The sequence below is a fragment of the Ostrinia nubilalis genome, chromosome 21, assembly GCF_963855985.1.
Source record: "Ostrinia nubilalis chromosome 21, ilOstNubi1.1, whole genome shotgun sequence".
Taxonomy (NCBI): domain Eukaryota; kingdom Metazoa; phylum Arthropoda; class Insecta; order Lepidoptera; family Crambidae; genus Ostrinia; species Ostrinia nubilalis.
Window position 1 is genome coordinate 6,030,675 of NC_087108.1, and position 18,406 is coordinate 6,049,080.

The 18,406-nt window shown below is 37.6% G+C and overlaps 1 protein-coding gene and 1 long non-coding RNA gene across 2 annotated transcripts; one reads left to right on the forward strand and one right to left on the reverse strand.

Annotated features, from left to right (window-relative positions):
* Nucleotides 1–547: 547 nt before the first annotated feature.
* On the reverse strand, nt 548–18,136 carry LOC135082230 (luciferin 4-monooxygenase-like). Its single transcript, XM_063976999.1, has 12 exons — nt 18,026–18,136; nt 15,540–15,696; nt 14,474–14,681; nt 13,189–13,387; nt 12,448–12,570; nt 11,754–11,928; nt 11,098–11,238; nt 9,752–9,880; nt 9,309–9,392; nt 8,365–8,511; nt 1,178–1,343; nt 548–734 (listed from the first exon to the last, which is right to left on the reverse strand). Exons 1-12 carry the CDS (start codon nt 18,037–18,039, stop codon nt 607–609), a joined length of 1,671 nt encoding a protein of 556 aa, XP_063833069.1. The 5' UTR covers nt 18,040–18,136; the 3' UTR covers nt 548–606.
* On the forward strand, nt 16,042–17,357 carry LOC135082248 (uncharacterized). The gene is made up of 2 exons (XR_010259377.1): nt 16,042–16,488; nt 16,623–17,357. It is a non-coding gene; the product is annotated as an uncharacterized LOC135082248 (long non-coding RNA).
* Nucleotides 18,137–18,406: the final 270 nt, after the last annotated feature.

An 18,406-nucleotide genomic window follows, 5' to 3' on the forward strand; every position in this document is an offset into this window, starting at 1 on the left:
AAAGTAAATAGCAAATTGTCATTAATGGTAAAATATGGGATTATTCCCAGCTCTCGTTCCTACCACTGCAACTCCTGTGTAGCCAGCATCTACAGTTGAGCTACAGTTTAATGGTAAGCTAAGAACTTTTATTTATTTATGTAAGTATTTACTACATTTCAATCTCATGACAGGATTATCTTGCGTCGATTTGGCCCACTTTTAGCTTGGTCCACGGTCCAAGACGCGCCGGGTTGAATTTTTACCTAAATGTCTTTTCTTTCGGCAACTGAGCCCACTGTCACGGTAATACTATATGATATTATTACCGTGCCACTGTTGAACTGTATAAAAGATTTAAGCCCCATCATAAAAGTAGAACGGGCGTTGTTCAACTTGTTTGATTTGACATTTAGTATGGAAATGTAGTTGTTTTCATACGTTTTAACCGACTTCAAAAAAGGAGGAGGTTATTCCTATTCGCGTGCGTGTAGTGTAATGGGAAAAACGTATTGTAAGAAATATTGAAATGCGTGCCTAAATCCGCATGACAGAAAAAAGGCACTGAAAGTTTAAACATTTTATTTTTACAATAAATAAATATAAACTTTTAGTAACAGTTTTCTCTTATTCCCTTATCATTTCAGTGACAAGTTTCTTCAATGTTCTTCTGTCTATCTTGTTAGTGACGGTAAGGGGTAGTTGCTTCATGAACACCACTCCGCCTCGGAGTTGTTTGGAATCTGCCAGGTTTTCTGGAAAAAAAAAGGTTTACAATACTTATTATAAACTTTCCTACACAAACTATTGTTTGTTTGCATTGAATAAGTATGCTTCTAAACAACTAGTTACATCAATCTTATAAATTCTTTAACTATTAGATTGAATCCTATTACAACCGGGTCGAGTTAACAGCGCACCTGGCAGCCGTGACGTCACATCGACGGTCTGGTACGAACGGGGCGAACGCGGGGAGCGGGTAAGTGAGATAGAGTCACGTTCCAGTGAAGTGCGCAGTTAGCTCTGTCAGGTCGTACTTTATTTCTGATGACCTTAGGCAGTACGAAACTCGCCGAGTCAGTAGTAAGATATTAATAAACTCACGTTGAATAGAGCTCTGTGATTGGTGGGTGTGTCACTCTGTGCGTCCACGCGGACTGTGAGACCTCATAGTAATGTAATACGGGCTTCAATTTACCTTTCACCAAGTCTTTGATCTCCTGTGCAGTGACAGTGTAGCCGCTACGGGTGACCACACAGGCGGCGGGCAAGTCCCCACACACTTCATCTGGCACTCCTATGACCACCACGTCGTATACCCCTGGGTGTCTGCGAATCACCCCTTCCACTTCTACAGGCGATACCTGCGATAGTGACAATACTGTTTAGTTGTAATAGGAACTAAACAGGGTGGAAACGTTAAGTGATCTTACTCGATTATTTCTAAACTATACAAGATATTGAAAAACTGGTTACTGATCCTGAAAATGCTTCAAGAGCTCTTTTAAACGGTACCAATAACTTCTAATATTGTGTGTCTGAAAACATTAAATTTTCGGATAGATCCAGTTTATTTTGTAACCTATTATTAATACCTACCGTTTGATAGAGCTCATGAAGCACTTTCAGGATCAGTAACCAGTTTATTGATATCTTGCATAGTTTAGAAATAATCGAGTGAGATCACTTGTCGTTTCCACCCTGTATGTATCATCATCATCATTTCAGCCATAGGACGTCCACTGCTGAACATAGGCCTCCTCTAATGTTTTCCATGTTAATAATAGGTATCCTAGTGCTTAATTCAGTCAATGCAGGGCATGGGAGTGCCACGGGAGGGGTGACATTGACATAATTATGACGTGACAGGCGCCCCGCCGGCGGGTATTATATCAGTCGAGTGTCACGCGCGCGCCCGTCAGGACGCTGGCGTGCGTTGTAGTATGTACCTAATTCTATGATCGAAGTATTATTTAAAAATGGACATAAAGAGAAATAAATATTGTGCGGGGTTCGGGTGTTTAAATTCGAAAAGAAATCTACACCGGATTTATCTTTTTTTTCGCTTCCCAAAGATGCTGAAAGGTATGTTGGTCATGTAGGTAATCAATAATTCTTAGGATAGTATAGGAACCTAACCTACCATGACTACTGCTCAGAATGCGTTCGTTCGTTTCAGCCAAATGACGTCCACTGCTGGACAAAGGCCTCTCCCAAGGTTTTCCATAATGAATGCGTATTTACCTACATACGTACCTCATTACATATAAGTAGATTAATTAATTTTTCACTAGACAGCAACCCTAACAACGTAAGAAGAGTTCAGACACAAAATATAACAGAAGGTAAACTCATGTATGTACCTCGCTTTGCATACCTCTCTCGCTCGCACGCTCGGCCGTCGCGCTAGGGTTGTCTTGTCATGTGTTGCGTTTATTTCGTTATGATAGAAAAATGTTAATCTTAATACTATGCAAGAAAGACAATAACAGATATCCACGTATACTTATTTATATTTAGTTTTTAGTTGAGTGGTTGACACTATTATCCAACTATAAATTATTATATGCGAAAGTTTGGATGTCTGGATGTTTATTGCTCTTTCACGCAAAAACTACTGAACGGATTTTGATGTAACTTTACAGTATTATTGTTTATAACCCTGAATAACATATAGGCTATAATTTATGACGATCTGTGACAAACTAAATTTCACGCGGGTGTAGCCGCGGGCAAAAGCTAGTTATCCAATAATTCCTAAAACCTCTCTAAAACAATTCGATATTCCTTATAATTGAGTTGGCTTTCAATTTCAATTGAAATTCAAATAAATAACTTACTTACCTCCCCGAATCAACTGGTAATTTAAAAAATGAAAATTCGGTATTTAATGATGAGTTTAAGCAACCAAATACCGAACAATTATAATACGACTTTTTCTGTTCACTCATTTTCGTCAATTTCGCAAAACAAAATAATATCACAGGCGGTTGACCGGCGCGTGACTCAAGCGAACCACAGCGAACGTGTGGCGAACGTCTGTCGCGCCACGTCGCGCTCGCATTCGTCCAAGACAGTCTTGCTAGAAGCGGTGTCTATGTGTGCGTGGCTCGAGCGCGTTTAGTATGGAGTTTGTCTTCTGTTATATTTTGTGGTTCAGAGGCACGCGATAGAAAGAGACAAAACTTGTAGGTGAATAAAATTGTAGGTACGTAGTGCTGTGCGAGCTGAATTCCACTGTATCGCGTCGTAGCAAGACTCGCATTTATTTAAATCGTCTTGCGGAGTAATCCTTCTGTACCTGTACTATTACTTATTCTGTGGTCACGGTATGACAACATGCGATAGGGCTGCTCATCTACAGTACCCATTCTAATTACATTTTTCTACTTAGAATTTCTATCTAGTTTTGTGATTGTATTTTTTTATTTTATTTAGACAAACAAAATACTTTGTGAATGGAATAGGATAAAAATGCGTGTTGTTTTGTGATTAGTAGATTTAATTTAAAAAAATGTACTAAAATAATTTTGAATCTACTAATCATAATGAGTACTTAATGACCTGTTACTTTAATTTCAGGCGGGCGAAGTCGTGGGCCAAAGCTGGTTTTATACAATATAATTTTCATTACAAATCAAACTGACTGAAAATGACCAGTTATTGACAAATTTGACCGTTTAAGACGGTCAGTCAAATTCAATCACCTTAATCATTTTCAACACTAGGCTATCGACTTCCGTGCGGCACATTCGCGACACCCCTAACTTTTGGATCTCGACCGCGTCCCGAGATTTGAAATTCGAAGGAAAGCTCGCGTTTCGTCGGTTTATATGAAGTTACAATACTGTATGATATTATTACCGTGTAGTTACGGTCAAAGTAAGACCAGGCCTCCGTCACTCGCCTATGCCGGCCGAGATAATTACCTACAGCGCGCGACAACTTCAAGTTGCAAATCAGTCATGGCCGCCACGCGCCTGTGAGCACACGCGTATTTCTACACGCTCGGTCGATCATCATCACAATCAAGGTTTATTGTTCCAACAGCACTGTTATCCTTCTTTAATGGAAAATCGTAATATTTAGGAATAATAATTAACTGTAGTAATTTAAATAATTAATAAAAACTACACTTTTTAAATAATTTTGAATACTTATGACAAAAAACTGTAGCAAAAAAAATATTTTAGCTAATATAAACATTAACTTTACTTCACCGTGTCTATTTTCCGACACTACACCTTTTAAAACTGTTTGTCCAATTTTAAATTATCGCAACACTGAAGTTTATTAATAGGTACTTTAGAGATGGTACGATTATACAAACACCACTAGATTAAAGTTTACCAATCGTAAATACAGTAAATGCTTCTTAAAATTAAGTTTTTATTTATTTTACTTTGCTTATACAACCCTGACGCTTGAGCTGTGAGGTAGATCAATTCTGAACACAAAAAAATTGCGCTCTTGTGAGCGTAGTAGTAAGGTGCGATTTCGAATGCACCATGTGCGTTGGATATTTTGCATTATTATTATTACCGTTAAAATGTCGGCATCTGATCCTACACAAAGGAGTGCAATTTCTGTTGCAACTATTATGTATTCTGTGGTAAGACTCAGCCTTTAACCACAAAATATAACAGAAGGTAAACTCATGTATGTACCTCGCTTTGCATACCTCTCTCGCTCGCACGCTCGGCCGTCGCGCTAGGGTTGTCTTGTCATTGTTGCGTTTATTTCGTTATGATAGAAAAATGTTACTCTTAATACTATACTAGTATTATATTATCTGTGATACTAACAGATATCCTCGTATACTTATTTATATTTAGTACGTTATTATAGTAATAGTTTGCAAACAAATACACGAGAAGGAAGTAGTATTTAGTTGAGTGGTTGACACTATTATCCAACTAATATTATAAATGCGAAAGTTTGGATGTCTGGATGTCTCTTTCACGCAAAAACTACTGAACGGATTTTGATGTAACTTTACAGTATTATTGTTTATAACCCTGCTGAATAACATATAGGCTATAATTTATGACGATCTGTGACAAACTAAATTTCACGCGGGTGAAGCCGCGGGCAAAAGCTAGTTATCCAATAATTCCTAAAACCTCTCTAAAACAATTAGATATTCCTATTAATTGAGTTGGCTTTCAATTTCAATTGAAATTCAAATAAATAACTTACTTACCTCCCCGAATCAACTGGTAATTTAAAAAATGAAAATTCGGTATTTAATTATGAGTTTAAGCAACCAAATACCGAACAATTATAATACGACTTTTTCTGTTCACTCATTTTCGTCAATTTCGCAAAACAAAATAATATCACAGGCGGTTGACCGGCGCGTGACTCAAGCGAACCACAGCGAACGTGTGGCGATCGTCTGTCGCGCCACGTCGCGCTCGCATTCGTCCAAGACAGTCTTGCTAGAGCGGTGTCTGTCTATGTGTGCGTGGCTCGAGCGCGTTTAGTATGGAGTTTGTCTTCTGTTATATTTTGTGCTTTAACTTTCATACCCCATTGATTTCGATATTGAGCTTTCGGTGGGGTAGAAGAGTTCTTTAAGATTTAAAAACTTAAAAAAACCTTTAGTATAGTTACGCATTAGTCAGTAAAAAAAAGGTAAGTCGCGTGTAGTATGGGCAAGCAAGTAGGTAATACCTACTCGTAGGATCGGATTACTAATGTTTGGCCAAAAAACATTTCCCAAATTATCACATCGCAAACAACGTTTCGCAAATTTTCATTTTGCAAATTCTCATTTGGCAAAACAACTTATTGCAAACTTTTAATTCGCAAATGTCGTTTTTGGCATATTATTGTTTAGCAAATTATTGTTTGGCAAAGTATGTTTTGCCAAATGTTTCATTTGGCAAAAATATTTCACGATAAACTATTTACAAAACAATTTGATTGGTGCATAGAATGGAATACAAATTAGCTTGTGGTTATTATTTTGTTTAGTGGGTAGTTAATATAAATTTTTTTCTAAATAAATTTTCATATTTCATTCTTTTTATCGAAATTTCCAAATGATTAATTAACAATAGAGATGATTCTAGCGCTCGGCGGCCGCTGCCGCGGCACGCTTCGCTCGCCTTCGCGCATTAAGGGTCACTGTTCTAACCTAACCTAACCTACTATTTTCTACAATACCTACTTTTTGCAACCATACTATTTTCTGCAATCTCTCTATTTTACATAAAATTATTGTGAAAACCATGACCATTGACCATGTGCCTTATGCTTTGATTTGTGGGTAACGGTGGGTACTCGTAAGTATGTGAAGTGTCAATTTGACCAAGCAAATTATTTGGGATATAATATTTGGCAAAATAAAACATTTGCTATACAGTGTGAGTCACGTTAAAGTGTACATATGAAAATAGATGAAACTAGACCTATTTTTATCGACAAAAAAGAGGTCAAAAAAATTTTGAGATTTTTTTTTATTTTTTATAGAATTTTTTTTCTTCCAATTACTTATTGTAAAGAAAACGTAATAACTTTTAAACTAAGCGGTATATACTGATAAAATAAAAACAGTAATATTGCAAAATAACAGGCGATACTAAAAAAATACATAAAATACACAAAAAAGGCCAACAAATAATAAAAAATTATACTTTTTGAAAAAAATCTGCTTTTAAATTCGTGTTTTTTTGGTTATTTGATAAATTTCTCCAAAAAATGGCCCTATAACTGTTGGTTTTTATTACTTTGTATTATTCTCTATCGTATTATCTTTGTAAAATCAAAAATCGCATGTCTCTATCCCTATCACAACATTTGCTATGATCGTTTGAACAAAGGCCTGCCGCAACATTATTTTCCGCTACAGGTAGAGACAATTTTAATTTTAACTAAAATGCTTATTTTACTTCGAAATCTTTTGTTTTTATTTGAAATCTAACTTGTCTTTATCAAAATTACAAATCTAGAGCCATTTTCAGTTTCGTTGTTAACGAAGCGTTGAATGGCGCGCCCGGAGAGGCTTAGTTCAAACGATCATTGCAAACGTTGTGATAGGGATAGAGACATGCGATTTTTGGTTTTCCGAAGGTAATACGATAGAGAATAATACAAAGTAATAAAAACCACCGGTTATAGGGGCATTTTTTGGAGAATTTTATCAAATAACCAAAAAAACACGAATTTAAAAGCAGATTTTTTTCAAAAAGTATCATTTTTTATTATTTTTTGGCCTTTTTTGTGTATTTTATGTATTTTTTTAGTATCGCCTATTATTTAGCATTATTACTGTTTTTATTTTATCAGGATATACCGCTTAGTTTAAAAGTTATTACGTTTTCTTTACAATAAGTAATTGGAAGAAAAAAAATTCTTTAAAAAATTTAAAATAAATCTCAAAAATGTTTTGACCTATTTTTTGTCGATAAAAATAGGTCTAGTTTCATTTATTTTCATATGTACACTTTAACGTGACTCACACTGTATAAACATTTGCCAAGTAAAAGAAGAACGGTCATCTGTGACCCAGGCCCGACAGAAACGGGACATACCTCAGTTGTTTTGTCATGTCTTAATTAGTTAAATTATATATTTTTTATATTCGAAATCTATGTATAACACCAAATTATTACCCTTTGTTTTTGTTCAGGCGTCATACAAAAACTAATACAAAATGCCTATTTATCACCAAAATTGGTAAATGTATGTACCTAAATAGCTGCTATGGAATGTATCTAGGTGACCTGGAGATACACCCGGATTATACAGGGTGGAAACGAGAAGTTACAAAATCCAAAAATTCAATGTTACCAGCTTCCATAATCTGTAACCTATTATTGGCACCATTTGAAAGAGCTCGTGAAGCACTTTCAGAATCAGTAATTAGTTTTTCGATATCTTGTATAGTTTAGAAATAATCGAGTGAGATCACTTATGGTTCCATATGTATAACCACCCTGTATAATCCGGCTGTATCTCCAGGTCACCTAGATACATTCCATAGCAGCTGTAATAGACATTTAGGTACATACATTTACCAATTTTGGTGATTAATAGGCATTTTGTATTAGTTTTTGTATAACGCCTGAACAAAAACAAAGGGTAATATTTTGGTGTTATACATAGATTTCGAATATAAAAAATATATAATTTAACTAATTAAGACATGACAAAAAAACTGAGGTATGTCTCGTTTCTGTCGGGTCTGGGTTTTTTTTGTATGGGGCGTGACCGTTCTTCTTTGGCCAAATGTTAATTTGACCAAATGAATTAGTTGCGAAAAGTACAGTTGCTAAAAGTTTATTTGGGAAATGAAACTTTGGCGATAAGTTGTTTGCGAAGTGAAATTTGGCGAAAAGTAATTTGGCCAAACGGAAGGATACCCGTAGGATCACTTACTTGGTGGATCCTGTATTTCAGCAGCGTCTTAATACGGTCCACGAAGAAGTAATTGTGGTTATCATCTCTTTTCAACAGATCTCCTGTCCTAAACCAGCCGTCTTCCGAAAACGTCTCTTTGGTGGCCTTTGGATTGTCGTAGTAACCCTGCAAAGAATAGGCGTGTAAATACGCAAGAAAAAATATCCAATTTGAAACAATAGGCTTTTCAAACAGAACTTTGTTTTGTAAATCAAAATAAGACAAGATTCAAATTGTTATGTTAAAAAAAGTCATGGCAATTACGAGTAAGAATAAAAATAAAACGTGATAAAAATGTCTGTCACAACAACGGTTACAGACGTAACCTTTCTCGACCGCATAATTTCATGAAATTCAGTTGTCAGGAAATGATGTCCAAAATAAAACAAATGGATATACAGGGTGGAATTTTGTGATGCCACCTGGAGGGAAAGTACCCTTAATACTGTAGATAGAAAATTTTACTCGAAGAAAACATTCCTTTATTTTTGAAAAGAAAGAGAACTGCATTCAAAGATTTTCGAAAATTTTTCGAAAATTTACCCCCATACCATACAATTTTCTGTAGATAATTACAATAATCTAAGATTTCATGGTTTTCCTTTCATTTGATTTATCAAGTTTGTTTGAGAGATTTCATCCTTATACTTAACCCTAACGATCGATGCAATAAAAATACAGGATGTAATTTTTAAGATATTTTAGTTGGTTCGATTCCCGGGTGTAGCAAGCAAATTTTTGGAAATCTTTGAATGCAGTTCTATTTCTTTTCAAAAATAAAGGAATGTTCTCTTTGAGTAAAAATTTCTATCTACAGTATTAAGAGTACTTTCCCTTCAGGTGGCATTACAAAATTCCACCCTGTATAGCTAATAAACTAATGAATATTGAAAAAAATCTGAAATATTTAATATTATTTTTACCTTAAATATGCTCGGACCCTTTAGCCACAGTTCCCCGGGAACGTCAGGTTCATAGATGTCTTCTAATATTTCAGGATCTACTAACTGGAAATAGATACGAAAAATTGCTAATTCATAAAAAACTAGAACAGTTCCCTATAACATTTTATCAAACGCTATTTTATCTATAACTAGCTGTGCCCCGCGGTAAAACGTAGCCTATATGTTAATCCAGGGTGTCAGCTAACTCCATACCAAATTTTATTAAAATCGCTCCACCCGTTTAAACGTGAAGAAGTAACAAACATACCCACTCACAAACTTTAGCCTTCAAAATATTAGTGTGAAGTTGGTTAGATTTAGGGCCTTAAAGGTTAACCTTAAACTACCAATTTTAGTGAGATTTCGGCACTGAAAGATAGTGAACAGTGCGGGCTCCGCAGCCAAAATGTTAACATATTTACCCGGTATTGTAGATGCCCCAACACTCTGCCATTGGATCCTTTTAGAGCTTCCACATCCCACATCAATACCACACCCGAGGCCTCGCTCACGCCAAATAGGTTGACGACATCCGTCTGTGGCGCTACAGTCTGGAGATTTAATACACAGGGTGTCAAAAAAATGAAAGATTAAGAGCGCTTTCACATTTAGGCGATTTTTTTTATTTAGTGGCAACCAAACCTCTCGGGGAGGTTTATTTCTGCCAATGTCGAGTGAAAAATTGATATAATTTATCAACAGAACGTGGGTGTTTCAGTTCTATTGATTTTTCATGGATTCCGTGGAGTTAAGTATGCAGGTTTCAAGACGCCACCGAGTCCAAAGCAGGTTGTTCATACGAGAACCCACTCGACACTCGATGCGCGCTCAAATTCGAAGTGTTTCAATGTTTTTTTTTTTTATAATTTATCACTTCACTGCACTTTAGAACACAAAATAACACCAAACTTTGTACACTAAAATCCATTAAATAATAAATTGAAACCATTAAAACAGATCTATTGGAACGCTGCCACGAAATTCCGATCGACCAGCAGATCAAGCGCCGCAGGTGGAACTGGATTGGCCACACTCTCCGAAGGGACCCCGATCACATCCCTAAGCAGGCTCTGGATTGGAATCCCCAAGGAAAACGCAAACGTGGTCGACCCAGGCAAACTTGGCGGCGCACTGTAGCGGACGAGGCGAAGAAGATCGGCAAGACCTGGAGCGAGATCAAGCGAGAAGCTCAAGACCGAACGAGATGGAGGACTGTTGTGGACGCCCTCTGCCCCATCTAGGGGACATAGGACCATAACTCAAGTAAGTCATCAAAACAGATCGACCATGCTTCCCGTTCAACTACCCTCCACGGAATTTAGGCGATTTAGCAGCGCGACAAATGCGCGACAGACGCGCTGCCCAAAAATTTCATAGGTACTATGTGACAGCGGATGCATGCCTTCACATTATAAAAACGCCGATGCCGCGCTGTTGTCGCGCTTCTGACGTCCTAATATGAAAGCGGACGAAACACACTGATCAACCCGGAAACGGGTCGTAACCGTATCAACTCGAGCCGGTCAATATAATACTATACTACCCGTTCGCGCTAAGTTTGCCGGTCCGTGAAATGCGCGTCCCCTCTTCCAACCGCGATTAAACGCAATTAATGTGTCTTATTTTACGCAAATACACAATTTTTATTAATATTAATAAATAAAAAGTATTTTAAATATAGTATGTTAAATTTATAGACGCTTCTCTTCGAGTGACGTCGCCAGCGGCAAACTTAAAGCGAACGGATAGTACTATACTATACTAATACCTTTACAGCATCTATGAGAGTGGTTGTCACGTGGTTACCAGCTAAAAATATGGTTTCCAAACAGGATAAATCACATTCGACCTTGTCTTCATTAGCCACAATTGACAGCATCACTGGTGGAGTCAGAAGAGTGCAGGTTGGCTGAAAAATGGCACAAATTAAAATGAATTAATATTCATAGTTACTTGCTACATTTTGGCGAAAGAAATTAAATAGCATCAGTTTTATGGAATGATTTAAAAAAAAAACTTAGTTCACCTAAAAGCTGCTGAACGGATTTTATACGGAACGGAATAAAATATAGGCTAGGACATTTCTAATACTTGCAAAAGCTAGTTGTTTCATAACGATAAATTCATCTTAGATATAAGGATTACGTATTTAAGCCCCATCCAGCTATATGCGCACCTCGCTAGAATGCGACTCTCCCTCGCACTTATCCGTGCACCTCTCGAGCGTCGTTGTGACGTCACGGCAGTCAGATGCGCAGTTAATTTTACCTGGTTATAGGTACAGCGACAGCACGTCAACGTAAACACTGCGGTATCTAACGGAGTTGCGATAAGGGCGAGTTTGCAAAGAAAATGCTTATACATTTTCGTTGCAAACTCGGATACAAATTCTGATGTAGGTACTGTCGTTTATACTTTACTTACCTTATACTTGTTTATAAGGTCATAAATATGTCTCGTCGTAGAAGGAGCTGATGTCTGCAGACGAGTGTATCGGAATATAGGAGATGCAATGTTATGTATACCAGCCGTCAGCCATTGCAGAGTTGAAAGGATGAGGTACAGGTTTGTGGGTGTAGGAAAGTCGTGAAAACTGCACCTGGACAAGATTTAGAAAACCTTTAACATTAAGTTTACACAATCTAGGGCTGCCTGAGTCTAGGGCAGGCCATTTTAAAACTAAAATGTTCGGTTACTTAAGCATAAGGGGCCTTTTCCACAGCAAAAACGGGATCCAATGTGCTTACCATGAGTTTACGTTAGGTCATAGGTGTACTCGCTAGCGAGTGCGTCAAAAAATTCTATGAAGATTTTAGTTTCTTGAAAGTAGCCAGGGGCGCTTTACAATTTGTCATTCATTTAATGTCATTTTTTACGCAGTCACTAGCTATAACACCAAACGTAAACTCATGGTAAGTACACTGCAGTACTAAGCTGAATCTCGCAAAACTAGAGTGTTAACACACACAAGCGCAGGAAAGGGTTCTGTTTCTGTTTTTTGCGGGACACTAAAAACGGGAAATCTCCGTGGGAAAGAGCCCCAATAGCAGTCTACAGTGTAGCAGGCAGAGCAGAGTAGGACCACTACCACTCTTAAGGAACTTTAAGTATTACTTACATGTAAGATATAGCTCCTAGTGTCAGGTTTTCATGGGTGAGTACCGCCGCCTTTGGTAGACCAGTTGTACCGCTGGTTGACGTGAGGAGAGCCGCGGTTTCTTCGGGGTCGAAGTCGGATGGTCTGAAGAAGATGATGATTACAAATTATTAATGAAAACAGAAGACAATTCTTTGGTATTTATTAGGGGCCATTATCGTTCGTTCATTTCAGCCAATGACGTCAACAGTTGGACAAAGGTCTCCCCCAAGGATTTCCATAACGACCGGTCTTGCGCCACCCGCATCCAGGCACCTCTCGCGACCTCACCAGATCGTCGGTCCCTAAGTGGGGGTAGGTACTGCCCACACTACGTCTTCCGGCCCGTGATCGCCATTCGAGAAATTTTCTGCCCCAGCTACCATCAGCTCTGCGAGTTATGTACCCCGCCCACTGCCACTTACTTTTAGAAATTCTGCGGGCTATGTCGCTATTATACTTAAAAAGAAAGACACGGGTCTTAACGCAACGTTTATGAATGAGCTATTACGCTGAACGCTATTATTATCATCACCAGCCAGCCAGCGGCAAATTTATCGCGAACGGATAGTAGATACGTGTCATTGAGCCACTGTGCATTGGTAGGAATGGGTCCTCATCATCATCATCTCAGCCATAGGACGTCCACTGCTGAACATAGGCCTCCCCTAATGCTTTCCATATTGCCCGGTTGGTAGCGGCCTGCGTCGCTATTATACTTACACAAAATCTTCTACTGGTGTGCCATCTCCATATTCCTGAAGTAAATCAGTAAAAGTGCTGAATTTGTTTCCTTTGTCAAAGGTTACAATTTGGGTTTTATAATTAAGTTTCATTAAAGCTGCTTCTATGTCTGACGCTTTGCCTGTTTGGCAGAAAACTACTTTTGGCTTGTGCATTTCAAATGTTCCTTCAAGTTCCTCTGAAATATAAATAATCATGAGTTAGCGTTGTCTGAGTACAACCACAGAATACATAATAGTAGCAACAGAAATTGCACTCCTTTGTGTAGGATCAGATGCCGACATTTTAACGGTAATAATAATAATGCAAAATATCCAACGCACATGGTGCATTCGAAATCGCACCTTACTACTACGCTCACAAGAGCGCAATTTTTTTGTGTTCAGAATTGATCTACCTCACAGCTCAAGCGTCAGGGTTGTATAAGCAAAGTAAAATAAATAAAAACTTAATTTTAAGAAGCATTTATTGTATTTACGATTGGTAAACTTTAATCTAGTGGTGTTTGTATAATCGTACCATCACTAAAGTACCTATTAATAAACTTCAGTGTTGCGATAATTTAAAATTGGACAAACAGTTTTAAAAGGTGTAGTGTCGGAAAATAGACACGGTGAAGTAAAGTTAATGTTTATATTAGCTAAAATATTTTTTTTGCTACAGTTTTTTGTCATAAGTATTCAAAATTATTTAAAAAGTGTAGTTTTTATTAATTATTTAAATTACTACAGTTAATTATTATTCCTAAATATTACGATTTTCCATTAAAGAAGGATAACGGTGCTGTTGGAACAATAAACCTTGATTGTGATGATGATCGACCGAGCGTGTAGAAATACGCGTGTGCTCACAGGCGCGTGGCGGCCATGACTGATTTGCAACTTGAAGTTGTCGCGCGCTGTAGGTAATTATCTCGGCCGGCATAGGCGAGTGACGGAGGCCTGGTACAACCCAATCGAGCTAACTGCGCACCTCGCTGGAATGCCACTTTCCCTCGCGTACACCTTTCGTGCGTTCACCCCGTCCGTATCAGAGCGTCAGAGTGACGTCACGGCTGCCAGGAGCGCAATTAACTCGAACAGGTTGTACCTACTTATACAGTGAGCTACAGTTCTAGCTACCTAAGTCCGTTTTTTCTCTCGCTCTCATCAAATGCAATAGAATGAGACGACATTACTGGAAATGGGTAACTGGAAGTGTGGCCCATAGTAGGTCTCATCCAGCCTGGCAATATTAATTCTGTTAATAAATAAATAATACGCACGGACTCCCAAACTCACGTCGACGCCTGCAATCAGGATGCCAAGATACAGCGCTGCGTAGAATGGTATGGCCAAGTCCAAGTGGTTGGGAGCCATGAAGACCATGACGTCTCCTCGCTGGACCCCCAGCCTCCGAAGGGCGGTGGCGCAGCGGACGGAGCGCTCCAGAACTGATCCGTTGGTTTCTGATACACCCAGTGCTCCGTCGATCTGTGAAATATACTTACATATCAGATACTACTGAGTGTTACTTTCCTCTCAGTTGTGAATCATTCAAAGACGAAACTTATTTCTTTTTTTTTTCATGTGACTGGAGGCAAACGAGCAGGTGGATCACCTGATGGTAAGTGATTACCGTCGCCCATAGACACTCGCAGTCCCAGGGGCGTTACAGGTGCGTTGCTGGCCTTTAGGATGTAGATACGCTCTTCTTGAAAGTTTATCATACTATGACTCTGTAATCTAGGTCTGTATAAAGTAGGTACCCATTGAATCTCTAAAAGTTTCAAGCAAAATACGTCCACTGCTGGACAAACTATGCTTGTAAGCATTGGTGGGTTCACCACAACAGGCAGACGGTACCTACGCTATGAACGCTATCGAAAATAAAAATCGCACTAGATTTTTTGGAGTGACGTGGCGTCGTTCTTACCATAAAATTTAATCGTCGACAGTGGTTGGACCATCAGATCAGCTTTAATAATTATAGTTTATTGAAACATTTATGCACATTTACAATTTAGGTACCAAGGCAAACTTAACGCCATATGAAATTCCCTTCCAGGGAACCTTAAAAACAAACAAAAATTAGAATGAAGTTGCATGTGTATTGTATACTAGCTTTCCGCCCGCGGCTTCGCGCGCGTGGACTACATTATCTACATATTTTACGGAAGCCTATTTTTTTCCAAAATAAAATTTAGCCTATGTTACTCGTGGATAATGTAGCTTTCGAATGGTGAAAGATTTTTTAAAAACGGTCCAGTAGTTTTTGAGCCTATTCATTACAACCAAACAAACAAAGTTTTCCTCTTTATAATATTAGTGTAGATGGCTGAAGTATCTTACCTGCAAAATGAAATCAGGGTCATCTTTTAGGCTCTGCAGAACGAGCTTTCCAAGATGGAATCTGTCGCTCGGAATCCCGGTTTGGGCCACCACTCGTGACGTCACTTCGTTCAAATATAACAACGCCGAATAGTTAATACGTCGTGGTAGCTTCTGACTGAAAATATTTGGATTAGGTATTGTTATACACTTTCCTTTACGGAAAGCGCAGCGTAGGACTTCAACCCACAAGGTGCACCGACGACCTCATAAAGGTAGCAAGGCGCTGGATGCAGGCCGCTACCAACCGGTCAACTTGGAAATCATTTGGGGAAGCCTATATTCAGCAGTGGACGTCCTGTGGCTGAAATGATGATGATGACTCTCCCATTCTAGAACCTCCTCACTAATTAAAAGTTACACACTTGTTGAACACTGTTTTAAAGTGGCATTTCCATTCTAAACGTCACTTTAGATATAGGATGTCTTGCAGCTGTTACGTCAATGTGTGCATTTTTAGGGTACTCTGGGTGGTAAATAAAAAAATATGAAAATCAATACACAATGAACTTTATGTAGAAATAAACATAGTTATACTGATTTTATGTCGTAAATATACATGATTTATTTATTATGTTAAAATTAAAAATTGATATTTTTAATCTGTATATCACGTGACTAAAAACACGAGCCGCCATGCTGTGACGTCATATTGGCAATAATCATTCGCTGTCATCTGTCAACAACTTTTTTATTTCTATTCGCATTCTATTCGTCAAAATTATTCAGTTGATATTTATTTAAATCATACGAAATAAGTTAAATACTACTAAAAACACGAAATGGAAGCCGGTTTCGTAAAAGCAGATAGTACGAACTTACCAAAAATCGACACGATGATGGTTGCAAAGTTCTTTGCATGTAATCCAGATTTCTGTTCTGCCTAATTCCGGAATATAAAAACATCTTTGTAAGTATTACCTTTATTATGTTGTTTTTAATGAAATAACAGCTATATAGGTATACCTTATTTGCAGAAAAATATCGGAAAGTTATAGGTTATGTTTTGTTTTCCAATGTTAATTGAGACTTGGTTATCCACAGATCTGCAAGAGAATCGTATGGCGACGATGCTATCGGATACGTGCAACTACAAAGGACCCAAGCTTTATGTACTATAAAGTGTACAATATGTCCGGAACATAAAGTTCGTTCCAAACCATATTCTGCAACTCTCATTGTAGATGGGCAAGAAGATGATGTGCTACAGGTGACATGCCATGATTGTCCTGCGTCTGCCGGTGGATGTAAACATGCAGTAGCGTTTTTAATGTGGTGTCATCGTAGAAGTGAAGAGCCATCATGCACTTCAGTCCAATGTTATTGGAAAAAATCGACACTATCAAAGGTCGGATCTTCAATAAAAATTATGACAACGAAAGAAATGACAAAAAAGAAGCTAAAAAGTGCTGTGGGTTTAGACAAAGTGCAAATTATAATCGCAAACCAGTTGGAAAGTGGTCGAAAAGCCCCTTTTTTGTATGGAGTTTTGACGGATTCGATTCGATCAAAAAGTGCGTTTTGTCTAGGGGGGTTGAAACTAATATAGGTGACAGTGTAGTTGAAGATTTTTTAATTAAATCTAAAAAAAGAAAACTTACTTCTTGTCAATATTTAAAGCATGAAAATGACAATAAAGTGAATATTATAGAGATTGCATATGATCAAATATATGTGTCAGAACTGCTCCACAGTGTTATTTCATTTTGGAAAAGAAATATTTTTCCCATTTTATATGAAACTGTACAAATATAATAAAAAAAGTACTTTAAATAATAAGCAAGTCTTTTATTTTACTCTTAAAATACCTAAATGTTAGTTAAAATTACGACAAGTACTCATTAATTTACAAAGTATCAGTTGCTATCAGTGGTGTTCATTAACAGATAAAATAATAGTTTACAATATACATAACGTAGGTATACAGGTGCTCCCACACTGTTGTTAAAAAAAATACTAACATTAGCAAACATTGTCTTAACCAAAATTATGACTACAAGATTAAGAAAATACTAAAGGAAAATATTTGTAGATGAAAACTATAAACTAAACATAATTACAACAACTAAACAAAATATTTACCTACGTCAAGTTTTGTTTACATGCCGAAATGACGTCATAAACATGGCGGACAGCGCAGAAGCCTGTTTTCGCGGGAATAAATATATTCCAAATTTTGAAGTATTTTTATGGCATGAAAGCGGGTTTATTTCGCCGAAATATTTTTTTTGGTGGCTTTTAACGATGAAAAGAACATATTATAGTACTTTGCCAAACAGAGTGGAATACCCTATTGTGAGAGACGCACTGATTAAATATCTTTAGAGATATCTGACATCCGTATTAAGGAAATTAGCAAAGAAAACAAGTTCTCAATTACCATTACAATGTAAATTATAGAATAGTGCTTAAAGAAGAAGTTATTGTTTAATTTGAAATGTACGCACCTTTTCCCAGCCATTGATTATACTTCTGTTGTTTAACACAATGAACAGAACTTGTAACAAAAATGAAGAAATCTGGCCAAAATAAAGAATGCAGTCTTTTATAGGTATATCGCGATGCAATTGTATCTAATCTATAAACATAACATGTAATAATCCTGTGATATCCTTCCTTATCATTGTTTACTCTAGTTTTATTAAGGCCCGCCATACAAGGATGTCTTGATGCCGGTTGTATCGACAGCTTCAAGCTGCGACTGCGTATAGCAAGCAAACTAGAAGCATTATGTAAGCACGCAACATGGAACCGCTGTGACTGCTTTGGGCGGTTTGTAGCATGGTGTGTAACTATGACTACAGTAGCAATCCGTGTATGTACCCCAC

Bases quoted from the DNA above. Each gene is read 5' to 3' on its own strand.
- LOC135082230 (XM_063976999.1), bottom strand. The intron at 9,393-9,751 runs GTAAATATGTTA...ATCTATTTCCAG, and splicing joins TGGGGCATCTACAATACCGG to TTAGTAGATCCTGAAATATT. The intron at 8,512-9,308 runs GTAAAAATAATA...TATTCTTTGCAG, and splicing joins AGGGTCCGAGCATATTTAAG to GGTTACTACGACAATCCAAA.